Below are 27,861 nucleotides of genomic sequence, written 5' to 3' on the forward strand. Positions count from 1 at the left end.
GAGATGTGGTGTGACTCCTGGCCAAGGTCTGGTTCCTCTCCTAGTCCAAGTGAGGACCCTATCTCTGCCATCCTTCTGCCTTGGCTATACTGAGGATGTGCAAGAGTCTGGTGTCCCTCCTAGAGGACTCTCCTGTTACTGTCTTTCCCCTTTGCTGTTCTTCACATGAAATGATGATAATAAAGTAAAATCACACCAGTCCAAACGTCACCATCCTAATGTTCGAAATAACTTTCCAAGTGTGGCCTGCAAGTCCTCTACCAGATCAGTCAAAACAGGTTCTCCCGTGATCGTGGGGAGGTTCCTTCTGAGCCCGTAGTCACGACAAGACAGAGCTGACTTTATGCTAATCAGGAAGCCCTGTTCTCTGGAAATGATTATCCTGGTGGCTGTCCTACCTCTCTGTTAAGTGGCGGCCCGTCGCCGTGGATTGGTGTGATTTTATTGCACTATTAATCATTATCATGGGTGAAGCTACCATAGATGGTGTGAAGTGGCTGGCCTCCCTTCATTCTGTCCGCACAGGGTAGAATATGCATCTCCCAGTGAGGATGGGAAGGGAGTCTTTATCCCAGGCAGAATCCTGCTTCTTAGCGGAGCCTGGGTGTGGCCCGGTCTCCTCGGGGGGCCTCACTATCCTCCACTGCACCTTGGGAATTAAGGACAGCTTTGCCTCTGCTTAGCAAGCTCCTCAGCCCACCTCTTCTCTCTCTGCTTGCCTCCCTGCCTCGCTCCCTGCCCCGGGGAGCAGCCTCGCTTGCTCTGGGCGCCCAGTCTCCTCCCCTAGCACCCTTTGTCTCCTATTCACTCCCCTGTTCATTTCTGTTTCCAGTGCAATGTGCCACCCCAAGCCCTCCCACCTCCCCTGCTTCCCCGACTCCACCAGTCAACCCCCTATCGTCTGACCGCCCACGGGGCGCCGACAGCAGCCATACCATGCGGGTCTGAGCTCTGACGTAAGCACTTTTCTACTGTATTTCATACATGCCAGGGAGGGGGCCCTTCCCCCACCCCACTGAGTCACGATGCCCTCCCATTGCTTCTCCCCATCCTGGTGCCCTGTGCGCAGTGTCCCCCCTCCATTTGTCCGCTTGAGCCACCAATGTCTCCGAGCAGTACTGGCTGCAGGTGACTGGTGATGCTGCTTCTTAGATACGGCCATGCCAACGTCTCTGCTTCCTTGCAAGCAGAAGAGAATGGTGCTAATCCCACACCTGTCTGTTGCTCAGGAAGGGATTTCCCTGGCGCCCTACCTCCGTATCTGCCACCCCATACTTCGGTCTCCCACCCCATACTTCCGGTCTGCAAATCCGCTTCATTCTCCCAAGATCCATAGCAATCCTGCCACAGAACCCTAAGAAGGCCCCTAGCAGCTGCGTCTCCACTCCCAGACAATAATGCAACTGAGGGCAGCGCTAAGGTGGCATAGCCTTGCTCTTCCCTCCCACGCCAGCACAGAGCCTTGTGTCCGGGAATGGAGTGGGTAGGGAAACCCTGACCTCTTACCCTCCTTTCTGCTCTTTCCAGGTTAGGGAAGGGATGCCTCCCCAGCTCTTTGTAACAAAGTATCTTATTCTCTAGAGAAGCTGGCTGGAGCTTGCCACCCTGGGTTCTCTTCTCACTGGCTCTTCTTTTTTTCCAGTGCAAGCCCTGGCTGAAGCCAATGCTGTGAAGCTCCAGAGAGCCACCTTCTGATCGCATCCACTGCACACCTGAGGCTCTGGCTTCTCATCCTGGCCTTCTGCGCTTGCACCCATCATGGGAACGCCTCAGAGAGCCAGGCCGGAGGACTGGGGCTGCTTCATAAAGGAACATGGATGCCTTCAAGTCCACATCTGCTGCCCTTGCCCTGAAGCCTGCACTGTCATGTCATGGTTCTAAGGCAAGACCTGGGATGGCCAGGCCAGGATGGCATCCTCTGTGATGCCCCAGTCACGGGGTGCTCAAGTGCAGTTCTGGATGGCATTGTGTGGCCCTCCTGCACCATCCCCTGATGGAGTCTGAGTGCTGGTGGGGAGTATGCGCTCAGCTACGGGTGAGGGCTAGAAGTGAAGCCAAGACAGACAGACTATCCATCCCTTGGAACCCATACAACCCAGCGAGAGGGCAACTCTTGCCATCACCTTCCTCCCGTTCGTTCAGTCCCAGCTGCCTCAGCGACGCCCAAGGTTTTGGCAGGGCTCTGCCGATGGGTTTCCCAGAGTTCACTGGAGGCCAGCCACCCTGCTTGAGCCAAAGAAGATGATGAGTTTATAGGGAGAGGTTCCTGGGCTCCCGGATGGAGAGGTCAGGTGTGTTACCGAGAGCCGACAGCAGGTCTGCACAGTGTATAAGGGCAAGTTGGAAGCAGGAGCAAGATGGAAGAGGAAAGAGGCTCAGAGAGTGAAGGAAGAGAAGGCAAGATGCCTTTCACAAGCAACAGGGATGTAAAGGAAGGAAATGCGAAGGGAGAACAGGAATGGCTTCCCTAGTGTGGAGCCTTAGGTGAGTGCCAAGCAGAGGGCCTGTCACCTCTGTACCTTCACGTCTTCCTCAAGGGCAGGAGGCCCCAGGAGGACTCTGCCAGGCACACGTCAGCCCCAGCTGAGGTGCTTGGTAGCAAGGTATGAGGTAAAGGGGGTGTTAGAATGATGTAGCCTGTGAGATGGTCCTATCTGTGTCAAGGCCTGCTGTCTCTCTCCCAGGGTCGTAGGCAGAGAGAAGATGGTCTTACAGAAAGACCTAGCCAGTTTAAACCTGGAAAGTATTGTGGGCTGGCTGAGGTTTGCCCTGGGAGGAGGGAGGAGGATTCAACTGTGAGGCCAGGTCCTTCCTTCTCATCTCAGGCACCTAGAGCAGGACCAGAGGCTTTCTTCCGTCCTCCCCAGGGAGGACAGGACAGGGAGGGACAGTAGCAGAGCATAGTCTTCCTCAGGTCCACCTACTGTGTGTGAATGTAGCCAGAGAGCCGAGAGGGAAGGCTAGCCTCAGACACCAAGACCCCAGGCCTGCTCTGCCACACTTTCTGCCCAGAGACTTCAGCCTGAACATCAGTGGCCCCGGGGAACAACTGCATCATCTCCCATCAATCCATTGCCACTCCGTCATGGTCGGGACAGTTACTGGTTCATATGCAAGTAAAGATGACAATTCATTCAACAAATACTAGTCAAGCACTCTTTGTGTATCAGGTACTGTTCTAGGTGCTTGGGATCCTGTCTTGCTTCCGAGGGACTCTGGATCAGGAGGACTCCACCTGTCTTCGCCTCTGTCTGGCTTCTGGAAAGTGCTCCTTCATGACATCCCCTATCTGCATAGTTCAGGCACCCCAAATCTGCCCTTTCTTCCTTAAAGACTGGTAGGCGGGATCAGCTCCCAGGTTACCCTCTCTCCCCATACCCTCTTCCAAAAGAAACAAAATTTTAGGGCTTTCCCCCAACACCCCCCTGCCGTCTTTGTCTCTCCTTTTAAAAAAAAGTGGTATTTTTTAGAAATACATGTTAAATACCAAGAAATGTCTTTGCCTCTCCACCACTCATACCCACATTTCATAAAGCTGGCTCTTTATGTTGCTTTACATGCCTTAATATATGTTTTATGGAAGTGATCATGTCATAGATATCCATGTAATATATATATATATAATTTGTCTCGATGTCAACGCTTTCCTCAGCTCCTGCCCTGACCCGGTTTTCTGTCTGCGTCATTCTTAGCATGTTGAAGCCACACCCCTTGCCTTTTTGATCCAAAGAAGGGGAGAGGAAAGATTTATTTTAAGGCAGACCTATTCTATGCTTTTGTTTAAAAAGCAGATCTATTTTCATGATGTGCAATGTCTGAAAGGGATTGGTGATGTATGAGGGGACCTGGGTGGCCGTCCCTGGTCCCAGTCTATGCCCCTCCCTCTGCCCCAGTGACTTCCCTACCATTACTCAGTCATTGTAAAGGGTTGGTCCCCAGGTTCGCCTGGACTGCATCCTGCAGAGGAAGGACATTCCCTCGAAAGTCCTGGTCTAAGAATTTGACGTCACTGTCAACTTTAGAAAGCAGCCCGAGGGGTGTCAAGCATCTGAAGGAAATGTTTACAATTGCAGACATGCAGTTCCCAACACGGGCCCCTGGACAACCTCCCATCATCCCTCTGTGAGAAAAGGCCAACGGGTTGCTTGGCAGCCATCTTTGAAGGATGTCAGTCTGCTCCCTGACAGACCCAAGACACAAGGTGAAGCCCCAAGAAAGTGGCTTGGGACCCCCTGTGTTCTTTGGTGAATACTATGAGCTACCCAGGCCTCTCACACTTTCTCCTGAGCCCACTCTGTGTCACACCTATTTCCCTCTGAGACTTTTTCCCCCCTTGGAGTTATTATGGCATATCGGTCTGGCATCCAGACTTGAAGCCTGGTTCCTGGCTGGGGGTTGGGGGAGCTGCACAGTCAATGTCAAAGCTTAAATCTTTCCCACGGAGCCCTCAGTGCTTTGACAGGCTGTGGGCTGGAGTTCTGCCTGTAGCAGCTCGGCTTGCCAAACTCGCTTTCTGACAGGTGATGTGAGCAAGGAGGTTGGGAAGGATAGAGACCTCTCCCCAGATCTGAAGTGATGTGTTTGAGAATTTTACAGCACTTCTGGCCAGCTTTTGAAGCCTGACCTCCAACTCTGGCATTTGTTGGCCCTCTTCCCAGACTGGAAGTTCTTGCTGTGAGTGAACAGGGCCCAGACATAGGCCTAGGGCTAAGCATCCCTTCTCGGGAAAGTCCTGACCACCCACACAGGGCCTTCCCAGTGACCATCTTACCTCCTCCACCAAAAGCCAAAAGGCTGCGATCAGCTACTGCTACTGTCACTTTAAAAGATTTTTCTGAGGAAGCAAGCTTGCAAGCAGCAAGTATGCTCTCCTGCCTTTGTGAAAGGTATGTTCTTGGGGCAAGGCTACTACTGCAAGATGGAATCCCTTCCTTCCCTGTTAGGCACCCTCCTCCTGGCAGCTCTTTAAGGAAAAATACTATATATAAATACATATATATATATATACATATCTATTTATGCACATATTTGGGGCCAATTTGGTTTGCTAGTGTTAGACAATAAACCATACAAGGAAATCTATGATCTCAGTGTCTTTATTTAGTATGGAAGTGACCTTAGACAAAGAGTTAAGGTTAGATGAACAGCATCTCTGTTGGGACCACACCGCGGTAGCATCCCCTGAGCATCCATCTAGCCAACCACCCTCCCCTGGAGAAGGGGCACCCGGCTGAAGCAGGGGAGAACTGGCTCCCTCCTTCAGCAGCAATCTTACTAGGTTAGGTATTGAAGACCCCCTCTCCCCCAATGAGCTCTGCATTTGTATCTTGCAAATTTGTATAAACCAATACCGGAAATAAAATGAGTGGTTTGTACCTGTTGGTGTGTGTGTGTATCTCTCTGCATTCATATCAGCCTTCCACTGCTCTGTCCTCAGGCTCCACAGGTCACAGGCAGGAAAGAGGAGCAGGGCTGGGGGGTTGGGACTAGGCACAATACCCGTGATAGCTCTTCACCGTGCCTCTCAACTTCTGTCCAAAACAGGTATTCAGAGCTCGCAGTAGAGAGGGTGTCCTCAGTCGGGAGCCAGGGGTGGTTGTCGCAAATTAAGGTTTCATAATGGCAGTGTCAGGTGGTACCTTTCTTGATTTGCCTCTGATGTTGATGGTAGGAACATAGAGAGAAAAAAAAAGATCCTAAGCTTGGTCAACTAGTACACAGTAATTGACAACTCTATGACGGATTTGGGGCACGAAGGTGTGTGGGTGGTTGGTGGGGAACCAGAAAGACCACCTCAGTTCTCACCTAGGCTAAGCCCGTTGGCTTGTCTTAGCAGATATTTGCTGAGTGTGAAGGACTCTTAAACTGTGAGGGATGGCTCAAGAAGCCAAATAAAGTTCGGCATGGCACACGCCTGTGAGCCCAACACATGGGAGCAGAAGCAAAAGGATTGGAAATTCCAGGCCAACCTGGGTTCCATAGAGAGACCCTGTCTTAAAAACAAATAGGGGCTGGAGAGATGGTTCAGCAGTTAAGAGCACTGACTGTTCTAGAGGTCCTGAGTTCTGTAATGGAATCCAGTGCCCTCTTCTGGTGTGCCTGAAGACAGCTACAGAGTACTCATATAAATAATACATAGCAGACAACTGTTCCCTTTGATGTCACACCCAGCCTGCATCCCTTACTGCAAGGCTAGGGATGCTCTTTTTAACATATATTATATATTGGTAACATCCCCAGGAGAGCTGTGAACCAAGGGCTTACAGCACGTAGCACCTGCCTATAACAGCACGGAAAAGCGAGGCAGAAGGATCATGAGTTGGAAGTCATGAGACTGGTGTTTTAGTTTGGTTTTTATTACTGGGAAGAGACACCAGGACCATGGCAGGTCTTAGAAAGGAAAACATTTACTTTAGGGCTGGCTTACAGCTTCAGTGGTTTAGTCCATTATCATCATGGCGGAAAGCATGGTGGCACACAAGAAGGCATGGTGCTGGAGAGGTAGTGGAGAGTTCTACATGTTGGTCTGAAAGGCGGCAGAGGGAGATTGCGTGACACACATGTGTGATCCCAGCAAGGAAATCAGATCACAGCTTGGTGAGACCTCATCAAGGTCATGTGAGACCTCAAGGACGGCCTCCACAGTTATACACTTCCTCCAACAAGGCCACACCCGCTCTAACAAGACCACACCCCCTAATAGTGCCACTCCCTATGGGCCAGGCATTCAAACACATGAGTCAATGAGGGCCATTCCTAACCGGTGAGATGACTCAGCAGTTAAGAGCACTTGCTGCTCTTTCAGAGGACCCAGGTTCAGCTTCCAGAACCTACAAGGCACCTCACAGCCATCTCTAACTCCAGTTCAAGAAAATTTGGTGTCCTCTTCTAACCTCTGAGGGCCCCAGGCAAGTCTGCAGTGCTGACACATACTTAAAATACTCATACACTGAAATAAGAATAAGGCTTAAGCAAAAAACCAATTCAGAACAGGAGTGGAAGCTCCGCAGTTAAGAGCCGCTCTTCCAGAGGACCTGAGTTTAGGTTCCCAGCACCCACATCAGGTGGCTCACAATGACTGGTGGCTTGAAATGACCTGCATGTAACTCCACCTGCAGGGGATTCAGTACTGTCCTCTAGCCTCTGCAGGCATCATCTGCACGCATGTGCATGTGCCTGCACACATACACACATGTGCACATGTGCACACACATACACACATACACACAAAAATGCACCTTTTTTAAAAAAAAAATCAGAAAAAAATCAGGTTGAAAAGAAAGCACCTTCGAGGAGCTGGGAGTGCATAGGAAAGCTGGTTATATTCTAGACCCTGAGCCCCCCTCTATCCGCAACCACCTTAGACCAGAGCCTGTGCCAGTTGTCTGCTGGGAACTATGCAGTCTTTAAAACCACCTAGTATTACTGACTCCACAAACAAGAGCATCCCCACTCATGGTTCCTGGGGCAGCTCTACCCACCCCTCCTCAGATCACCCAAGCCAGGCTGGGTGACTAACCGGCACAATTCTCGAAATGGCCTCTGCGGTATGCCCCTGCAGACAGTGGCTCTGGAACTGTATATCCGATTGCTTATTTCTTAGCTGTGGTAGGTCAGGCAGGATCTGTTGGCCAGGGTCCCACGCCTTGGTCCCTCTAGACGCTAAAGCAGGGGTTCTCAACCCATGGGTCATGACCCTTTTGGGTGTCAAAGGGCCTATCACAGGAGTCACCTAAGACCTTAGGAAGGCACAGATATTTACATTACAATTCATAACAGCAGCAAAACTGTTGAAATAACAATGAAATTTAATTTTATGGTTGGGGGTCACCCCAACATAAAGACCTGCATTAAGGGGTTGCAGCACCAGGAAAGTTGAGAACCACTGGTCTAGAGGACCCAAGGCTCCAAGTCTAGAGTCTAGACCAGTAATCTTGCTACTGTTATGAATCGTGATGTAAATATCTGATATGCAGATGGTCTTAGGCAACCCTGTGTAACGATCATTACACACACACACACACACACACACACACACACCACCACCACCACCACAAGGGCTCACAACCCTCAGTTTGAGAACCACTGCCCTAGAGCAGCCCTAGAGTGTGGTGCAGAGCTGAAGTGTTCCACACAGAGAAATCTGGACCAATGACTGGGTTCTGCAGTCTTGGATTCTTCATCTGAATGTCTATTCCTAAGAAGTTCTCGAGAAAAGAAAAGAAAAAAAATGGATGAAAAAGCACTTTTGAAGAGTTGAATTCATTTACAATCATGACACAGTGTAGTGGTGACGCTGAGAAGGTCCTGAGCAGCCTTCTGGGCTGGAAGAATGGATGGAAGGGCGAAAGTTGAATTAGCTTCTTCCTTCAGTAGCTATGAAGACTCGCTGGCCAGCCAGACAAGCAGGTACTAGGGCTCCCCCTCCTGCCCACATACACGCATCACTCTTTCCCATGGTGGCCAGTTGAGAAGGCAGCCAGCCACAGGCTGAGTGAGAATCAGTCTGGCTGTTCTATGGCCAGGCTCCTTCCTCGGGTTGGCCTTGTGGAAGTCCCTCCCCAGGAGGGTGGATTGTGGACACCCAGCTCCAGTGTCTAGAAAATCATACCAGGAAAGTCTACTTCAGAGGTCTCGTGTCCCTGGTCCCAGGTGGGCCACATTGGGAGTGATAGAAGAGAGTATTCCTAGCTGATGCTTGATATCTTTTGGGAGCAGTTTAGAAGCATAATTTTAGATATTACAGCCTATTAGTAGAAGACTAATAGCAACAATGGTAACTAATATAACTATACTAGAATATTAATAACAATAACTAACTCATTAAGTGTTTACATGATTAATCAAGGTACCCAGATCAATGCACTGGTATATGGCTCCTCAGTAATGCTCATCACACCCCCCCACCTCCCACCAATGTGGTAGGTACTATTCTTAGCCAAGAAACTGAGGCACAGAAATTTTAAATAGAAACCCTAAGGTCTTACGCATGTCATTAGAGCTTTCGGGTTTTAATGGCTGTCATACTGCCCCCTAGCGGGTGTTTAGAAGATTTGCAAGAGAGCCTTTGGCTAGCTCAAGCATGGACAGCAAAACTCTGGCTAGCTTTTAGTTGTCACACTGCACAGCACAAACATCCAAAATAAGACTTGCCCCGGTCCTCAGAAAGCCTCTTTAAAGTGTTAGTGCCTGGACCAAAAAGGGCTTCTCATATAAGCTTATCCAACGTCAATTCATCATACTACTAAAACATTGGCGTGGGGTTTTGAGCTTTTTAGAATAAGCTTCATGAGCAGCTCTGTGAGGTTATCGTGAAGAAACTTAAGTGGAATATGACATAGTCTCAAAATTATCAGATAGCACACCTTGTGTATTGGCAACACATATAACAGTTCTTGCAACTGAGAGTTCTTTCAGTGTTGCCAGGCTGTGTTGCTGAAAAGCAAAGATTCTGTTTGAGGTGAGCAGAGCATCCCGGAATCGTTGGAGCCCTCAAACCAGTGGTTCTCAACCTGTGGGCCATGACCCCCTTGAGAGCCATACATCACATATCCTGAGTATCAGATATCAACTTGTGGGCCATGACCCTCTTGGGGGTCATGCATCAGATATCTTGAATGTCAAATATTTATGTTACAATTCACAACAGTAGCAAAATTACAGTTACAAAGTACCAATGAGGGCTAGCGAGATGGCTCAGCAGGTAAGAGCACTGACTGCTCTTCCAAAAGTCCTAAGTTCAAATCCCAGCATCCACATGGTGGCTCACAACCACCCGTAATGAGATCGGACACCCTCTTCTGGTGTGTCTGAAGTCAGTTACAGTGTACTTATGTATAATAAATAAATCTTTGGGCCTGAGCGAGCAGGGCTGACCAGAGTGGGCAGGGTCCTAAAAATGCAATTCCCAACAACCACATGAGGGCTCACAACCATCTGTACAGCTACAGTGTGCTCACATACATAAAATAAATAAATAAATCTTTTTAAAAAATGAAATACCAATGAAACAATTTTATGGTTGGGGGTCACCGCAACACTGTCAGCTGTATTAAAGGGTCACAGCATTAGGAAGGTTGAGAACCACCACCCTAAACAGAGGTCTCTGGAACAAAGCTTTGAGGACTTACTCTGGAGGCTAGAGAGACAGCTCAGTGGGTCAATGTGTGCAGTGATCTTTCAGAGGACCTGAATTTGGTTTCCAGCACCCACATCAGACAGCTCACAACGCCTGTAACTCCAGCCCCAGATCCTCCTGTTCAATAGGCACCTGCATATTACACACACATGCGTGCGCGCACACACATGCACACACGTGTGCGCATGCAGACACATGCACACATGCGCACACACACACGCGCACACACACACATGCACACACATACATAATTAAAAGTAATAATAACAATAATAATAATAATAGTAATAAAAAGCCGGGCATGATAGCACGTGCTTTAATCCCAGCACTCAGGAGGCAGAGGCCAGAGACTCTCTGTGAGTTCCAGGTTGGCCTCATTTGCATAACAAGTCCCAGGACAGCCAGGACAAAATAGTGAGATCTTATCTCAAAAAAAAAAAAAAGTACTAAAAACTTTAATATTTTGCCACTCTTTACATTTTCCCTTAATTTTCAAATTTTTCCGTTGTATGCAGAGGTCAGAGGACAATTTTGTGGAGTTGGGCCCTCCCTCCAGCTTTGTGTGGGGTTCACAGTGCCTTTATTCTTCAGGCCTGATCCTTTAAACTTAAGTTTTGTATAAATGCTGGTTTCTCTATCTTTCTCAGATGCTGTCCGAGAATCCACTCATGATTGCCTTTCTCAGTTCATCCACTGTTGCCCATTGATCTTTGGGAATGTAATCCATTGAGGCCCTTTAGATGACATCATGGTGGACTTCATTCCACTAGGGATGGCATTTCAGGGCAGATATGTGTCTGCTAGCCATCTTAAGCCCATTCAGTGTCATGACAATGGCCCCACACAGCCCGCTTCCCTGCAGACACCACACGCCTCCCTCTGATCTGCCCTTCTTTTCCATTCCTACACTCCCCTGCTTCTCTTGCTATATACAATTACCTGGGAATCCCGATTATCTGACATAGATATTTTGTGGGTTTTTTTTTCTTTGTTTGCAGTACTAGGGAATAGAATATAGAGCCAGGAACAGACCCTAAAGCTCCAGGCATGTTAAACAAGCATGCTACCAGTGTGTAATTAATAGACCCAGCCCTTTTAAATTAATTTTTAAAGGTTTTATTATTTTATGTGTGAGAGCTTTGTATATGTGTATTCTGTGCACCATGTGTGTGCAGTGCACAGAAGCCAGAGGAGAGCATTGGATCCCCTGGAACAGGAGTTACAGACAGTTGTGAGACATCATATGAGTGCTAGGAACTGGATCCAGGTCCTCTGGAGAAGCAATCCTTGCTCTCAACCACTGAGCCATCTCGGATGTAGCCCTGTTAAAAATTGATTGATTGATTGATTGATTAATTGATTGATATTATAATTTTCATCGTTTCCCACTCTAGCCTCTTTCCTTTCCTCCCTCCAAGTCCTCCCATAATCTCCTCCTTGCTCTTTTTCAAATTCATAATCTTTTTAAAACTAATTTTTGTTATGCATATATGCATATACACATATATGACACACACACACACAAGTACAGCCTGTATACCGTTACCTGCAAATGTGCTTTTCAGAGCTGACCGTTTGGTGTTGGATAATCAACAGGTATGCTCTTCCCTGGGGAAGCCTGTTTCTCCCGTTTTCAGCATTTCCTAGCTGCCTGTGGTTGTACCGGGTTGAGGCCTCCTGGGCTTTCCACCTCCATCCATGTTAGCATGTCTCTTGGCGTTCTCCTTGTTCAGCTCATGCTTGTGCAGAAATGTTGGTGAGACCTTATGGGTGTGGCTTCTAACATTCCTAGGAGACACTACTCACAACTAATTCTCTGATCTTCTGGCCCTTACAGTCTACACACACACACACACACACACACACACACACACACACACACACACTTCTATATGCCCCCTGAACCTTAAGGTATTGGAGTTGTTTTGTAGGTGGATCCATTAGGACTCTCTCTGTTAGATCCCAAAGCACAGCCCTGCCTCTGATTGGCTGTGCTTTTCTGTAATGGTCTCCACTGGTTACAAAGAGGCGAGGTGAGGACTACTTTTCCTGGGCTAGACCTTGGAGAAAGACTCTTTCCAAATATTCGTTTTTGAGGTATGATCTCATTCAAATTGTTCATGTGCCTCTGCTCAGAGACCTTGCCTGAGCTTTTGTATCCTGAGAGACATCATCATGTCTCAGAAATTATTCTTACGTTCCTTTTCGGTGTGGCTTTCCGTTTTCATGGCTCCATGACATCCTAGCATCTGGGCACGGATGTCAGTCAGGTCACCTGAGAGCCTTATGTCAGGGTCAGGGCCACATTACAAAAGGGACCTGGTCACAGCCCCCTCAGAAATGGGAGAAGCATCATCAGAGGCCATCTGCCCCGTCTCCTGTTTTTTTTGTTTTTTGTTTTTTGAGACAGGGTTTCTCTGTGTAGCTGTGGCTGTCCTGGATCTCACTCTGTAGACCAGGCTGGCCTCGAACTCAGAAATCCACCTGCCTCTACCTCCCAAGTGCTGGGATAAAGGCATGCGCCACCACTGCCCGGCCTTAAAAAGGGTTTTAAAAAATTATTTTAGGGGCTGGTGAGATGGCTCAGCGGGTAAGAGTACTGACTGCTCTTCCGAAGGTCCTGAGTTCGGATCCCAGCAACCACATGGTGGCTCACAACCACCCGTAATGAGATCAGACACCCTCTTCTGGTGCATCTGAAGACAAAAAAAAAAAAAATTATGTATATGTTTGCCTGTTTATATGTTTGTGTACCTCATGCGTGCCTGGTGCCCATTAAGACCAGAACAGAGAACTGGATCCCCTGGAACCTGGGTCAGACTGTGAGCTGTCAGGTAGATGCTGGGGACCAGACTTGGGCTCCCCTGCAGGACCGGCGAGTACTCCTCACTGCTGACCTAGCCTGTGAGGCCCTATCTGCCTCTCCGTCAGGCCTACAGAACAAGGAAGGATGCACCCGTCTATCTAGCTCCTGAGTGGGTCGACACAGGTTCCCTATCTGTCCCGTCTTCTCCACCTGCTCAACCTCACCACCCCAACAGAGCACTGCAGAGGCTGTTGGTGGGATGGGGGCCAGGGAGTGGGAGGGAAGGAACTTGGAGTCTCTGCTGTCTAACTCCATGTGGCACCTACACCCTTGGTTTATGTAAATCTGACTTCCCTTAGGTCTGCTATAGGTTTTACTCATGAGTCTGTGCTCCTAGTATCTCTCATGTGTGCTAGCACAAAACAGCAAAATAAATAAATAAGTAAGCAAATAATCAGCACATTTTAAAGCTGGGTGTGGTGACACATGACTTGAATCTCAGCACTGGGGTGGCAGAGGCAAGCGGATCTCTGTGAGTTCAAGGCCAGCCTGGTCTACATAGTGAGTTCCAGTCTAGCCAGGAGAGATTGTCTTTAAAGAAAAAAAAAAAAAAACAAAGACAAACAAAAACAAAAACAAAAACCCGAAGATTGGGGCGCCATGCCACCTTCTCCCATACTCTCTACCAAACAGGCGAGAAAACCAGGCATGCTCAGATCCTTACCTCTCCATTCGCAAGCTGTTCAGAGGAGGTAGACCAGAGAGGGCTTTGTGAATGTTAGCTTTAGTTTCAGGACAGGTCTGTGTCTTTAAGTAGCCACTTGTGTGGGGAATGTGGGAGGGTGAGAGTTAATGATTTACCAGAGGCTCTGTCACTGTTGCCAAGGGTCAGCTTCGGGAACATGCCCAGGATCGGTTCTCTGGGCTCTCTACTAGCCAGCTGACCAGGAAGGCCCCCCAGTGGACTGAAGCATGATCTCCATCACCGAGTGGCAGAGTGAGTGGCCTGGCTGGTGGGAGCCTGTGGGGCTGTGGAGGGGTCCCTACTAGGGTGAGGGAACATGTGCTCTTCCCAACCTGGTTCTTCCGCCAGGACCTACAAATGTGACCTCTGGAGCCGGTGGTTGGAAGCTGCGATGTTGGCATCCTTGAAGTAGCAGGGACAGGGCGAGTGTGACCTCTGCCTTGTAGAGGGTGGGGCCAGCCCACGCAGCGAATTTACAAGGCAGGCTGAGCCCATCTAGTTCTGAGAACTAGGATGCTTCTGCCCATTCAAACATCACCCCCAAAACCGCCAGGTCTTGTGTGGCTCTGGGTCTGTATTCTCACCCCAAACATCCCTACTTTTTCCTTAGGGGACTAGGTAGAAGGCAGCCTGGGAAAAGTAGGTTGTTCACGGGGAGGGGAGAGCTAACTAAGGCTTCACTGGGTGAGTCGCTTAGCCTCGGAGCCCACTTTCTCCTCAGTGAACCTATGGTAACGTTTGCTTTTTGCCAAGCACTGTGCCAACACAGAAGGGAATACCAAGAGTAAGACAGGCATACCCTCTGTTTACCGTCTAGCGAGGGAAGGCAGGCCGCTAGCTCATGAAGAAGTGACTGTGTAGCAGGTCAGAGAATAATGAGTGCCTCCCTCCCAACCTAAAACAAAACGGAGTAAAGGGACGGTAGGCAGGGCGGTGGTGGCGCACGCCTTTAATCCCAGCACTTGGGAGGCAGAGGCAGGTGGATTTCTGAGTTCGAGGCCAGCCTGGTCTACAGAGTGAGTTCCAGGACAGCCAGAGCTATACAGAGAAACCCTGTCTCAAACAACCAAAACAAAAAACAAAAAACAAACAAACAAACAAAAAAAGTAGGGTGGGGGGGGGACGGTAGAGTTTGAAGTATGTGTACGTGTGTGAGGGTATTCATATCCACCGTCCAGGGAAGGCTTGGTGGGAAAGGGCCCTTATGCAGAGGACTACAGGATGTGAGAAGGTAGGCTATGAAGCTCTCTCCAGGAAGAATGTTCCAGGAAGAGGAAGCAGCCAACACAAAGGTCCTGAGACATTGCATCCGTGGTGTGTGAGGCCCAACGACGAGGCTGGTGTTGCTGAAACATTAGAGGCAGAAAGGAGAGCTTGGGTGAAGAAAGTTCCAGAAAGGTAGCCCATGCTTGGACTACTGTATTAGCCCATGCTGGACCACTGCATAGACAGCAAAGTTGGGAGCATGCTGTATGTGAGAGCTGTATTGCATTGGAAGAGCTCACTCTGGCTGCTGAGGTAGACTGTAGAGGGTGGGGCAGCAATGAAGAGACCCTTCCAAGATGAGAGAAGATGGGGCCAGGATGGAAGCCGAGCAGAGATAGGAAGTGGGACTGTGGGCCTGTTGGGAGAAATTTTCTGGGAAATGGAGTGTGAGGTATGAAGAGTAAAGAGTCAGGAATATCTCTCTAGTGCCTGGGGAGTGTCCTGGAAAGGATGAGGAAGTGGGAAGCAGGAGCCAGGTCTGAGGAGGCCGGACGTGCTTGTCTCAGACATCCAGGATAAACTTCAGGCAGGGAGTAGAGGGTAAAGGTCTGAACTTCAAGAGACTTGTCCAGAAAGAGAAATGTGGGCGTCAACAACATGTAAATCACTGGTGCTTAAAACCAAGAGAGTCACTCGATTCCAGAGCACAGCCTCTCAGCCTCCCCAAGTCCCGGAGCCTTTGGATGCAGATGTCACTGTTATGGGAACTGTCCTGAAATTTACTGTTATGGGTACTGCTGAAATTTCAGCAGTACCTCTGGCCCCCCAGCAGGTGACAGCAGTCAACTCCCATACCCTGTGACCGTCTAACGATCTCTGTACATACCTCACTCAAACTGCTTCCCCTGCATCCCCACCTTGCAACCGAGGGGGTAAGAAGAAAGGACAGGAGAACCCTGAGGCAGGGGGATGCTGACGTGCTATTAAGTCCATTAGCCTTCAAGTGTGATAATAAGCTCTTAGAGGCTGTGACGGTCCTAGGATGCTTCGTCCTGTGAGAGGGAGAAATGACAAGATTGCTGTCAGAGCACAGAGACAGGGACAGGCTTCCCTGAGGAGCTGACATTTAAAACACGAGGACAATGTTCCACACAGGAAACCTCATATATGAAGGTCCTGGGGCAAGGAAGTATGGGCACGGTAAGAAGTCAAAGACGGCAGTGTAAGAGGAGTCGGTGGGGAGGGCTCTAGAGAAAGTGGAAGATGTTCGAGAGCCCCTTCCCCATACACAGGATCTGTAAGGCAAATATAGAAAAAGGTCCCTGCTTCATTCTAAGCGGGTGGAATGAGCAGGATGCTATATGATCAGCCGGTACACTTTCAGTCCTTGAGCTCTGTGTGGAGGACTGGGGATAGGAGTGGTGACAAGCAGGAAACCAGAGGCTAAGAGAGACTGTGTGGGGGAGGGGGGTCCATGAGAGATGAGGATGGCTAGGAGTGACTTGGCAAGAAGGAAGAAGCATGGCGGGTTTTGGATGCTTCTGGAAACAGCAGCCTGATACCAGATTAGACAGGGTGGGCGGCGGGCGCCTCAAGGGACTTGGCAGTCAGTGGCGGTGGAGATGCTGGAGGCACGGGATAAAGAAAGGAAGGCTGATCACAGCTTGGGACCAGGTGGCGTGCTGAGTGCCAGAGAGAAAACCAAGCTGACTGCTAAGCAAGCAGCGGGGTCTCAGGCATCCTGGGCGTGAGAGATAAATGTCGACATTGTCAGCACACCAAGCACAGGCAAGCATTTAAAAACACAGGAAGGTGTGGGAAAACAGAACGAGGAGATACAGGAGCTGGGCCCCACACCCCGAGTGAGCCAAATCACAGAAGAAAGAAAGTAGGAGCTGGCAAAGGAGGGGTAGGGAGATACAGCTAGCCAGTAGGGGGCAGGGGGAGGTACAGGTAGCGGGTGGGAGGGGGGTGGGTTACAGCTAGTTGGCAGGAAGAAAATCAGAAAGTATCCTGGGAGCCAAGAAAAGAGATTCCAACCAGGCAGTTGCCTGCTGCCCGCTGCCAAGAGCTGACACCCACTGGGAGATTTGGGTTATCAATGGCCGAAACAAGAATACTTTCTGCAGAAGTGGAAATGACTGGGTTGGTTAAGGTTTCAGGGTCTCAACTGTACCTAGGACCCGGGCAGGCATCATGCCCCATCAGGGTTCAGTTTTGTTTGTGAAGTGGAGTTAACCATAGTCCCTTATCAGATGGTTTTGTCAAGTTAAAGTGTGAACTGTGTCAGCTGTTGCATGGCCCTCAACTGTCTGTCACGACTGTCAACTCTCCTTTGTCTGGAACAAGTATGTCTGAAAGTCACTTGACAAAACACAAAGGGGTACTCAAAGCGGGGTGTCAGGGCCCCAGCCTGTGGGCAGTGATCCATGGATAGCCAAGATGGGGTGTGGAGGGTGTTCCTATGGAGTAGAGTAGGGCCTTTGGGATAGCCATTTGAGGTTGTCAACTTGACTATATCTGGAATGACCTATAATCCAGAAATGGAGGGAGCACCTATGATCCAATCTTGAGGATGGAAGGCACAAGCTTTTGATCCAAATCTTGAGGGTGGAAGGCACGCCTTTAATCCAGATCTTGAGGCACACCTTTAATCTGGCCCATACCTTCTGCTGAAGATCTACATAAGGAAAATGGAAGAAGGAAGGCTCGTTCATTCTTTGCCTGTTTACACTTACTTGCCAGCACATCTGTGGGGACCTACTTCTTCAGGATCCCCGCTTCTACAGAAGACCAGCTGAAACAACTAACCTCGTGGGACTGAGCAAATAGTAGACTCGTGGACATTCACAGCTGCCCATTGCTGGGTTAGTTAAACTGCAGCCTGTAAGCCATTCCAATAAATCCCCTTTATAGATTCATTCCATAAGTTCCGGGACTCAAGAGAATCCTCACTTATACAGCCCTCATATAGAAGGGCCCAGTATGTCACCTGAAGAGTAAAGAGGGAGTCAGGCTAGAAGCAGGTTCCCCTTGAGGCTGCAGGAGATATATATGCAGGGTAATGTCCTACAGGCGGCTCTACCAGTGAATTATGACATGGGGAAGTCTTAGACAAATCCTATGAAGAGGTATAAGACAAGTGGCCTGAGTCTTCAGCCGATCAAGGTCATGTTGAGTTCCAATTGTGGGAAGTGTTCCAGTCAGGCACACTAAAGCGCATGATGATCAACTGTGTTCTTTTCCTATGAATAATATTACTGCATTCATGGGTATAGCTTGAATGGGGTCCTAAGGCAGGACAATAGAAACATACAAGTGTTAATTTTCTGTTTTGACATCTGTACCTTACCTATCTCAAGGGGATAGTTAAGATGTGAATACTTAAGGTATGACACCCATTCTCAAGGAGGTGAGGACAAAGATCTTTTGTTTGTTTGTTTGTTTGTTTTGTTTTTAAAGATTTATTTTGTATGCCCATTACAGATGGTTGTGAGTCACCATATGGTTGCTGGGAACTGAACTCAGGACCTCTGGAAGAACAGTCAGTACTCTTAACTGCCAAACCATCTCTCCAGCCCAAAGATTCTTAATAAAGTACTTATAACTTTTGGTACATTTGTAATTGTATAAAGAGAAAAAAGCCATAGGCTGTCTCACACCTGTAGCCTCAGATCCTTAGAAGGCTGAGGCAGGAGGATCACATGAACTCATGAATTGAAGAAGAGGCATGAAGTACTTGAGAAAGAATAAACATATTACTCCTTACATAGGCTTGGGCCCAAGAGATCCATCCACACGCTCTGGGCGATAAAGCCCTGCAGCAGAGAAGACATCGAAACTGGCTTCACCTAATGCAGTCTAAAAAGCTATGCCCTGATCACCTGGATTTGGCCTCTGCCTGTCAGCTACAGGCTGAGGGCTCCTTCTGGCAACAGTTTGGGGACTGCAGGACCTTGGGACCAGCGGCTAGGGAGTCAGGACTCAGATGACAGGTGGCGTGGGGAGACCCAGAACTGGACATCTGAAGCCAGAGGAGGTCTCTACCCTTGCTAGGCGGCGCTCTCCCTGGAGCCAGACCATCCTGAAGCAGTTACCTTTACTCCCGGCTTTCTGCTTTGTAACTTGTGCAGCAGGGGGCACTGCGACCTCTGTCTGGAACATGGGAACATCACCTACAAGCGTAGTTCCTGAGTAACTGTATGCCATTCCTCAACCCCTACTCAATTCCCCACTGCCTTCTCTGTCATGGCTGCTATCCTAAAAGGAACGTCAGGTGCAGCCCCCTCTTCCTGAATTTGACTGAGTCACGGAACTACAGTAGAAGCAACAGGAGGGGCTCATTTTGAAGCAGTGTGAGAGAAAACCACTTCCTAATACCTGCCTATGAGCTTTTGTGTGAAGGTGAATGCCGGAAGCAACTATACACGGTCTATGAAAAGGCTGACCCCAACAGAGGAACATTCTGGGATTGCCCCAACCTGTGGAGAAGACTACAAAACAAAGTGAAAAGTGATCGTTGAGGAAACCGCTGTTAGAGAAGATATGTAACATAAGAGAAATGAGCTGCACTCAGTGGAGGTGGGGGCACACAGCTGTAATTCCAGCTCTGAGGAGGCTGAGGCAGGGGGACCCTCCTGGGCTACATAGTAACATTAAGTCTCAAAACCTCCAATATATGTATGTGTATGTGTATGTGTATGTGTATGTGTATGTGTATATGTATACACGGACACAGAGTGTTTGAATCATTGGTTTGCTGGTTGGTTGGTTGGTTTAGGTTTTTTGAGGCAGAATCTTACTCTACAGCCCAGGCTAGCCCCAGACCTGCTGTAACTCCCCACCTTTGCCTCCCAAGGCTGGGATGGCAGCATGCACAACCACACCTGGCATTTTGTTTTGTTTTGTTTTGTGTCAGGGTTTCACTCTGATCTTGAACTCACAATCCTTCTGCCTCGGCCTTCTGAGTTCTGGCATGCAGACCCCCACCACAGAGCAGGGCGTGGATTCTTGCCTGCTGTGCCCATGGGCCACTCTCAGGACCCTCTCCGCAGGAGTTTCCTCAGAGTGGTTCTTAGAATCTTAATAGAGACCCCAAGTGGTCGTGGGTGCTTCCGATGACTTCAGCACACATCTTCTGGCATGCGCAGGGGGCAGTGGGGTCACTGCTGTGGCCACTCCTGGCCTCTGCCTTCACGGGGACAGCTCACAGTGTCTAAAAGCCTCTGTGGCCTCCTGACTCAAGTTCCTGTTTGTGAAAGCAAGCAGCAGTGAATCATGGTCAAGGGTGGGTGGACTGGAGATCCACGGCTCTGCTGCCCTCCTCAGAAAGACAGGCAAGGAGAATCTGAGAAATTTAGGTTCTTTCCAAAAACAAACAAGCAAGCAAACAAACGAATATAAAAAACCAAGTCTGTTCAGGACAGGCATACAGACATCTTAACAAAACAAAACAAAAAGCAAAACCGAAACCATGTCCACACCGTGGGAAAGGGATGCTATGAGGCTGGAGTCGTGATGAGTATTTTTCTGGCAAGGGTGATGAGATAACAGACTTTCACTGTTTTTGTTGTTGTTATATGTAGCCTTGGCTGGCTGGAACTCACTATGTAGACTAGGCTAGCCTGTGACACACAGAGATCTGTCTGCCTCTGTTTCCCCACGTGCTAGAATTAAAGGCGTGTACCACCATGCCCAGCTGATGACGTATGTTTAAAACATTGTATACATTGTTTTAGAACAAGTACTTCAAATACGACTGGAACAGCAATGAGCACCCACAATCCCAGCCATGCAGAAGGCTGAAGAGAGAACATTGCAAGTTCAAGGCCAGTGGAGTCTACAGACCATGACTCTGTCTGGGGTGGGGGGAGATTGGATGTAGTTCTAATATAGAACACTTGTCTAGCACATGGAGCAAAGCCCTGGGTTCAATTCTCACTCCTGCAACAAATCCCAGACATCTTTATCATTCCCATTAAAGTGATGTGGTATAGACCTCCTCTACCATGCCACCTGCAGGATCGTAGTGGGAAGACACCTTGTCTCCCAGGGTAGAAACTCCACAGAGCACAGTCATCCTGAGGTCCCGTGAGTGCTGTATTCTGCCCAGCTGTCCTAGGTGCCTTTGGGAATGGAAGGAGGAAATAAGCCTAGACATACCACGAAGTCTTGTCAGAAACCTGAGAATCCACTTCAGAAAGCAAAGCAAATAACTCACAGTGCGATACCACTTCATCTGTTGGCGTGGCTGCTGTCAAAAGCATTAAAATGGAGGCTGGAGAGATGGTTCAATGGTTAAGAGTGCTCACTACTCTTCCAGAGGACCCAGGTCCCAGCCCCTATGCCAGGAGGCTCAGAGCTCTCCGTAACTCCAGCTCCAGGGTGTCTGCACAGTCTCTGCAGTCTCTGCAGTGTTCCAGTCTCTGCAGGTACCCACACACATGGCATGCCAACACACATACATACACATAAGGGAAAATGAAAATAAATCTTTTTTTAAAAGAGGTTTATTTATTTTTATATATACAAGTGCTCTGCCTGAATGTACACCTGAACACCAGAAGAGGGCATCAAATCCCATTATGGTTGTGAGCCACCATGTGGCTAGTGGGAATTGAATTCACAACCCCTGGAGGAGCAGCCCTCTTTACTGCTGAGCCATCTCTCCAGCCTCCTTTTCATTTTAATTAGACATCAAGGGTTGGCAAGGAGCCTTGTGTCCTAGGGACAGGAGAGCGAGAGAAAGGAGCCAGCCTGGAAAACAGCAGCTCAGCTTCTCCGATACCAGAAAGAGACCACTGTGCAACGACACTTCTGGATGTAAACCAGAAGACCTGAGAGCAGGATGCATTTGTTCGTTTGTTTGCTGTGATGGGTACTCCGTAGCCTACAATAGTTGAAAACCGCCAAGGATGGCACAAACTCATGACTCTTCTGCCTCCACTCCCCAAGTGCCAGGATTACAGACCATGTGCAAGCTCAGCTTTGAGAGCAAGATCTCAAAGATCGGAAGTAACTTTTGGGGTTTTATTTCATGTTTGTTGGCATTTTGCCTGTATGTATGTCTGTGTGAGGGTACCAAGTTTCCTGGATCTGGGGTTACAGACAGTTGTGTACTGCCATGTGGATGCTGAGAATTCAACCCAGGTCCTCAGGAAGAGCAACCAGTGCTCTTGACCACTGAGCCATCTCTTCAGCCCCAGAAGAATCTTTAGAACATTGTGGTAGGTGGAAAAAACCAGCCCCAAAGGGCAGATGTTATAGGTCCCGTTACTATGAGGTTCCTAGAGTTGGCAAATTCAAATGAAGGGGAAGTTTATAGATTGGTCGATAAAAATCTCAGTTTTGTAAGATGAGTCATCCTTGATAAAGAGGATGGTGATGGCGACCCAGAACCACCAGAACTATGCAGCTCCACAGGAATAAACCTTAAAAGCTGCTTAGCTGCTACTCAGGAGGCAGAGGCAGGAGGATTACGAAGTCAGGTCAGGCTGAGTTACATGGGAGACATTGTCTCAAAAACACAAACCAAGAAAAGAAGCTAAGATGGCACGGTACAGATTATACATTCCCAAAATTTAGAATGAAAAGTTTTTAGTGTGTTTATTTGTGTGTGTGTGTGTGCGCACACACACACACACACACACACGCGCGCGCGCATCAGTGCACACGCGCATCAGTGCACACGCGCATCAGTGCACACGCGCATCAGTGCACACATCTGAGTGTATTTATGTGTGTACCACATGCACGCAGTACCTGTGGAAACCAGAAGAGAGCACTAGAGGTGCCTCCCCAGAACTGGAGTTAGAGGTAGCGCTCAATTGAACCCAGGTCCTCTGTAAGAGCAGCCAAAGTTTTTAAGCTCTGAGGCAACTCTCCAGCCCAATTTTTAATATAGTTTTAATACAAAATAGCTTGATGAGTGGTCATCTGTTGCCCATCACAGTGGCAGAGAGTCAAATTCACACTTCCAGATGTGTGAGAAGGACTTCAGACCAAGGAACACACGTGTCCTGTGTATTATTTCTGGAAGGGAATGGTCGGAGGTGATGCCCATGGGACATTGCTAATGGGTAGGGACACTGTTGGCGGCAGCCAACCCTGGGAGCTAATGACTCTACTGAGATGAAGTTAAGGAGACCATAAGGAGCCTAGGTCTCTGCTGCAGGATGGGTGAATGTGCTCCCTACCGATGGCTTCTATTTCCCAGTCACTTGTGGCGGGTCAGCACTGAGAGCCAAGGCGAGTGGAGAGAGCCTGCAGCCTGTGAGCTGGGTATGGCCCCTTAGGTCTCAGCTGTAGGAACAGAATAGGCAAGTTATTGTGTTCGGCAGAGCCCTGACCCTGAAAACAGTGTCCTACAGGTGGAAGCAGGAGCTGCATTGCCAGAATGTGAGAACACAGTACCGTAAAGGTTTCCCAGGAGCTCAACAGAACCTGCCCATCTTCCGTCCCCTGGACAGCCTTCCCCTGGGAGCCCACACAGGACACCTGACCTATGCAGTAGGAAGGCTCAGGCTCTCCTTACCTTTTGCAGAAATTGGCGTGGGCATCACCGGCTTCGGCCTCTTCTTCATCCTCTTTGGGATACTCCTGTACTTTGACTCCGTGCTCTTGGCTTTTGGAAACGTGAGTACCCTGGGACTAGGTACTTCTCCTGGATAGCCAGGAGAGTCAGCCCCAAGTTCATTAGATCCTGGCCATTCAGGGTTAGATGAGGACTTGGAGATTGTTGGACTTGTGGGCATGGAGAAGCTGAGGTTGTTACAGCAAGCTCTAGCTGAGGTCCTGTGGCTCCCAGGATGAATTAGACCCTGTCCCCGCCATTGGATCCCTGCATCTGGGGACATGGATGTAAGTGGTACCTACATGGCAACAGGGGCTGTGGAAGAGCCAGAGTAAGATGAGCACTTCCTTATGAACCAGGGAGCTGAGAGGAAGTAGTGCCCGAAAGACGCGTGGAAAGAAAATGGAGGGTAAAGCGCTCAACAAATAGTTGTCACACTGAGAGAAAAGCCATGGTGGAGGTGTGGGTGGGGCATGGAACCTACTAGAAGAAAGCTGGAGAGTTCAATTCTGTGGGAGCCAGGGTGGGCCCCCATAAAGAGACCAATAAGGAACCATGCTGATGGTTCTGGCAGAACCACAAAGTGGGGGTTCTTTAGGAACTTTGGGTACCACTTCACTTCTTGTATGTAAAAGGAGGGGATCCCACTCCCAGTAGCCTCTGTAGGACCAAAAGCTTGGAGCTGAGGAACTGGGTGGGAAACTAAAGACTTCAACTCCATCCCTCTGTCTCAGGGAATTCCTGTTCTATACTTGCTAGAGTCATCCCCAGCTCTGGGATTCAACCCCACTGCTGGGTCAGCCCCGCCCCCAGCCCTGGGGATGGGGTGGACCTTACACACCCTGTCCTCGTTTCCCTGGTCCTGCTGCAGTTGCTGTTCCTGACTGGCCTCTCCCTCATCATCGGCCTGAGGAGAACGTTTTCTTTCTTCTTCCAACGGCACAAGCTTAAGGGAACCAGCTTCTTCCTGGGGGGTGTGGCCATTGTGCTGCTGCGTTGGCCCCTGCTGGGCATGCTCCTGGAGGCCTATGGGTTCGTTAGCCTCTTCAAGTGAGTACCATCCTGCTCGGCCTCAGCACACCACAGTTTAGGGAGAAGCCAAGGTTCAAATCTCCTATCTCCCCCACTCATCCAAGCCACTGGGGTTCACTTCCCAGCCTGGCTTCCTCCAAGCCCTGGGAAGAATCAGGCGTTCAATCTCCTGTCAGGGATAGCCATTTTGGAAGGCTTTAAAGGTAGCCTTGTCACGGGGATGCCGAAGAACAAGACCACGCCCACACGAACACAACCTCTAGCCAGCATCCCCGCCTCGAGCTCAGCCATTGGTGAAGATGCTCCCCATCCCATCTAATAAAGAGAAGGCATTGGGTTAGGATCATAACCATAATCCTAAGAGTAATCACAGAATGCGTATCCTTTGAGCTTGGCTTTCTGTGAAGTCCTAGGACACAGGCACAAATACCGCTAGGCACATCTGAAAACTGGTCTTGGGTTCTGAGAGGTGAGGGACATGTTCAGTGTGTACCGTGTCCGTAAGAGACAGAGCCTCCATGTGACTGTAAGACGCTTGGGCTCTGGCCGTGGTTCTCATCCACTTGACTCCGATACCCCTCTCCACAGAGCCCAGGATGTGTCTGTCCCCAGGGCCCAGTGGCTGCTTTCAGAGGAGACAAAGTCTGAGCCTTTGAGGAACATCTACCCTACCCCTCCCCTCCTAGGCCACCACTGACTACCCTCCTCCCTTCTATTCCTAGGGGCTTTTTCCCTGTCGTCTTTGGCTTCCTGGGCAGTGCGGCTAACATCCCCTTCCTGAGCACAGTGAGTAGAACTTAGGCTTGGTGGTGGTGTCCGGGGTGGGCGAGCATATGCAGCTGACTAAGGCACTAGTCTAGGGGCAGTAGACCCCTCAACTATATTCTCTGAGACACACCCACCCTGGGTCCGATCCCCCTCCCCCTGCTCCTTCTCCATTTGATAAGATTAAAAGTCAGGGCCCAGTAGGCTGGAGCGGCTGAGGCATGGCTGGAGAGGAGGCAGCCATTAACAGGCTCCCCAAGCAAAGAAATGAAAACTCTAGGTGACCCGGCCAATACCTACCTGAGGTTTCTGGTATACCTGGTTAAGTCTGGGCTACAAGTATAGATAGCAGATGGTGACATCAAGAAAAAGCAGAGAGCAGAGCCTGTTCTGGGCCCCACGTCCATCTCTGAGGTGCCTCACAAGAACATACTGAGACACCCAGGGAGGGGCCAGAGTGCACAGCTTAGAGCGCTTGCCAGCTGGGCACACCCCGCCCCCACTCTCCACGTACAGCATGGCATAGTCCGGCATCTCAAGGCCGGCTGGGTAATAGCCTGGAGATTGAGTCTGCCTCCCACTCTTTGTCTAGAATAATGATTCTTGGTTCCCACAGCTGTTCCAGAGACTTCAAAGCTCCTCCAGCTCAATGGTCTGAAGTGCCCGAGTGAGCGCCTTGAACTTGGATTGTTGGTGGAGGGGCTGGAAAGGAAACCGGGGCTATCTTCATGAGCCCCCTCCCCAAGCACTGACTTACTTCTTCCCATCACACACGGGCATCTCCGAGTCCAGAAGAAAGATGGAGCTGAGTGACAGATCTTAAACCCCCAAGTCATCTCAAGAGGCTGCCAGGAGCACAGATCCTGGCCATGACACCCAGCTAGGGCTGGATGTAAAATTCCCACCCTGACTTTATGCAGGAGACTGAAGATTAAATCCAAAAGCTGTGAATGTATCTGAGGTTTGGAGTTGATGTCTGTAGCCTGGGGTATCCATCTGTCTTAGTCAGGATTTCTATTCCTGCACAAACATCATGACCAAGAAGCAAGTTGGGGAAGAAATGTTTATTTAGCTTATCACCAAAGGAAGTCAGGACTGGAACTCAAGCAGGTCAGGAAGCAGAAGCTGATGCAGAGGCCATGGAGAGATGTTCTTTACTGGCTTGCTTCCCCTGGCTTGCTCAGCCTGCTCTCGTATAGAACCCAAGACTTCCAGCCCAGGGATGGCACCACCCACAAGGGGCCCTACCCCCTTGATCACTAATTGAGAAAATGCCCCACAGCTGGGTCTCATAGAGGCATTTCCCAAACTGAAGCTCCCTTCTCTGTGATAAGTCTAGCCTGTGTCAAGTTGACACACAAGACTAGCCAATACACCATCCCTGCCTTAGGGCAGGCCTGTAATACCACCCCTAACCCTGATCCCGCAAGACGCTATCAAAGCTCTAAGAGTCAGACTCTGTCCTTGGTACGTTGTTCATGCTGGCACTGAACATCCCTAAGGGTTTGATGTGATTCTAAGCCTTAGTTAACATTAGGCACCTATGGGAACTGGCCTCATGTAGCGTCAGGAAGACTACCCCAGCCATGAGGTGATCACTTCCCCACAGGACACAGCAGATAGAGCTGGGGCAGAAATAGTCTTGTGCATAGGGGTGGGTGGTGCCACTCAGAGAACCCAGCCTGACAGAAGCTTGTTCTGGGGGAACCCCTCCTCTCACAGTAAAAAGAGGTTTGGTTTGGTTTGGTTTGGTTTATCTGAAGCAAGGTCTTAGGTTGGCCTGGAACTCACAAGTCATCCTGCCTCAGGTGTCCCGAATGGTAGGCTTATATGTATGATGCAATAGACTGGCTTAGAAGGAGTCTGTGTAGACCAAAGAAAGCATAGGCCAGGCTTTGGTGGCACACACTTTTAATCCCAACTCTTGGGAAACAGAATCAAACATCTCTGAGTTCAAGGCCAGCCAAGGCTACAGTGAGCCCTTGTCTCAAATCAAATCAAATCAAATACAAACAACAACAACAACAACAACAACAAAAAAAACCTGAGGGAAGAAAGGAGGGAGGGAAGGAAAGATCAAAGTCACTGTGAGCCTCCACTGAGCCCCTTCTTTTTATGCCTAGCAGTGGTATATATATGATAGGGAGGCCTGTTCCCACCCTTAAGGTATATATATGATATATACCTTACACATATATGATATATACATATACACACATATATGTGTGTGTATATGTGTATGTGTATATGTGTGTGTGTATTCATACATATACATATATGTGTATATATATGCACATATATATATGATCTATCTATATATGATAGGGAGGCCTGTTCCTGCCCTTAAGGCACTGAGAACTACCCACTCTCCACATCTGCTTTCTCAAAGCCATCTCAGTAACAGCCATCCCCTCTCCCTCCCTTCCTTCTGTATTATTATAATTATTTTTATTTTTGAGAGAGGATCCCACTATGTAGAACAGGCTGTCCATAGACTCAGAGCTCTGCTGGCCTCTACCTCCCAAGTTCTGTGATTGGAGGAATGTGCCACCATGCCTGCCCCTTTTTGATTCGTGGAGACAAGATCTCACTCTGTT

The 27,861-nt window shown here is 49.2% G+C and overlaps 2 protein-coding genes across 25 annotated transcripts in view; both read left to right on the forward strand.

The window, feature by feature from the left end:
* The window catches only part of Plekha6 (pleckstrin homology domain containing A6), a 143,422-nt gene extending 138,344 nt beyond the window's left edge, over positions 1-5,078 (forward strand). For all 24 annotated transcript variants that reach the window (XR_004122189.1, XM_031382534.1, XM_031382585.1 and 21 more), the window contains 2 exons: positions 833-956; positions 1,643-5,078. Coding sequence is in view for 23 of the 24 variants with exons in the window: in XM_031382534.1 (XP_031238394.1) it covers positions 833-948 (116 nt within the window). In the remaining variant the exon portion in view is untranslated. The remainder of the gene's footprint in view (positions 1-832; positions 957-1,642) is intronic.
* Positions 5,079-13,841: 8,763 nt separating this feature from the next.
* Golt1a (golgi transport 1A) lies at positions 13,842-26,219 on the forward strand. The gene is made up of 5 exons (XM_031341444.1): positions 13,842-13,941; positions 23,438-23,529; positions 24,339-24,517; positions 25,222-25,285; positions 25,881-26,219. The coding sequence occupies exons 1-5, from the start codon at positions 13,917-13,919 to the stop codon at positions 25,920-25,922; spliced, it is 402 nt and encodes a 133-aa protein (XP_031197304.1). The 5' UTR covers positions 13,842-13,916; the 3' UTR covers positions 25,923-26,219.
* The last annotated feature ends 1,642 nt before the right edge of the window (positions 26,220-27,861 follow it).

Source organism: Mastomys coucha, unplaced genomic scaffold (assembly GCF_008632895.1).
Source record: "Mastomys coucha isolate ucsf_1 unplaced genomic scaffold, UCSF_Mcou_1 pScaffold1, whole genome shotgun sequence".
Classification (NCBI taxonomy): Eukaryota; Metazoa; Chordata; class Mammalia; order Rodentia; family Muridae; genus Mastomys; species Mastomys coucha.

What these genes read in the sequence shown, in the direction of transcription:
- Golt1a (XM_031341444.1), top strand. Translation starts at nt 13,917, where the DNA reads ATGATCTCCATCACCGAGTGGCAGA. An exon ending in GGGTTCGTTAGCCTCTTCAA is followed by an intron (nt 24,518 to 25,221) that starts GTGAGTACCATC and finishes TTCTATTCCTAG; the next exon opens with GGGCTTTTTCCCTGTCGTCT. An exon ending in ACATCCCCTTCCTGAGCACA is followed by an intron (nt 25,286 to 25,880) that starts GTGAGTAGAACT and finishes TGGTTCCCACAG; the next exon opens with CTGTTCCAGAGACTTCAAAG.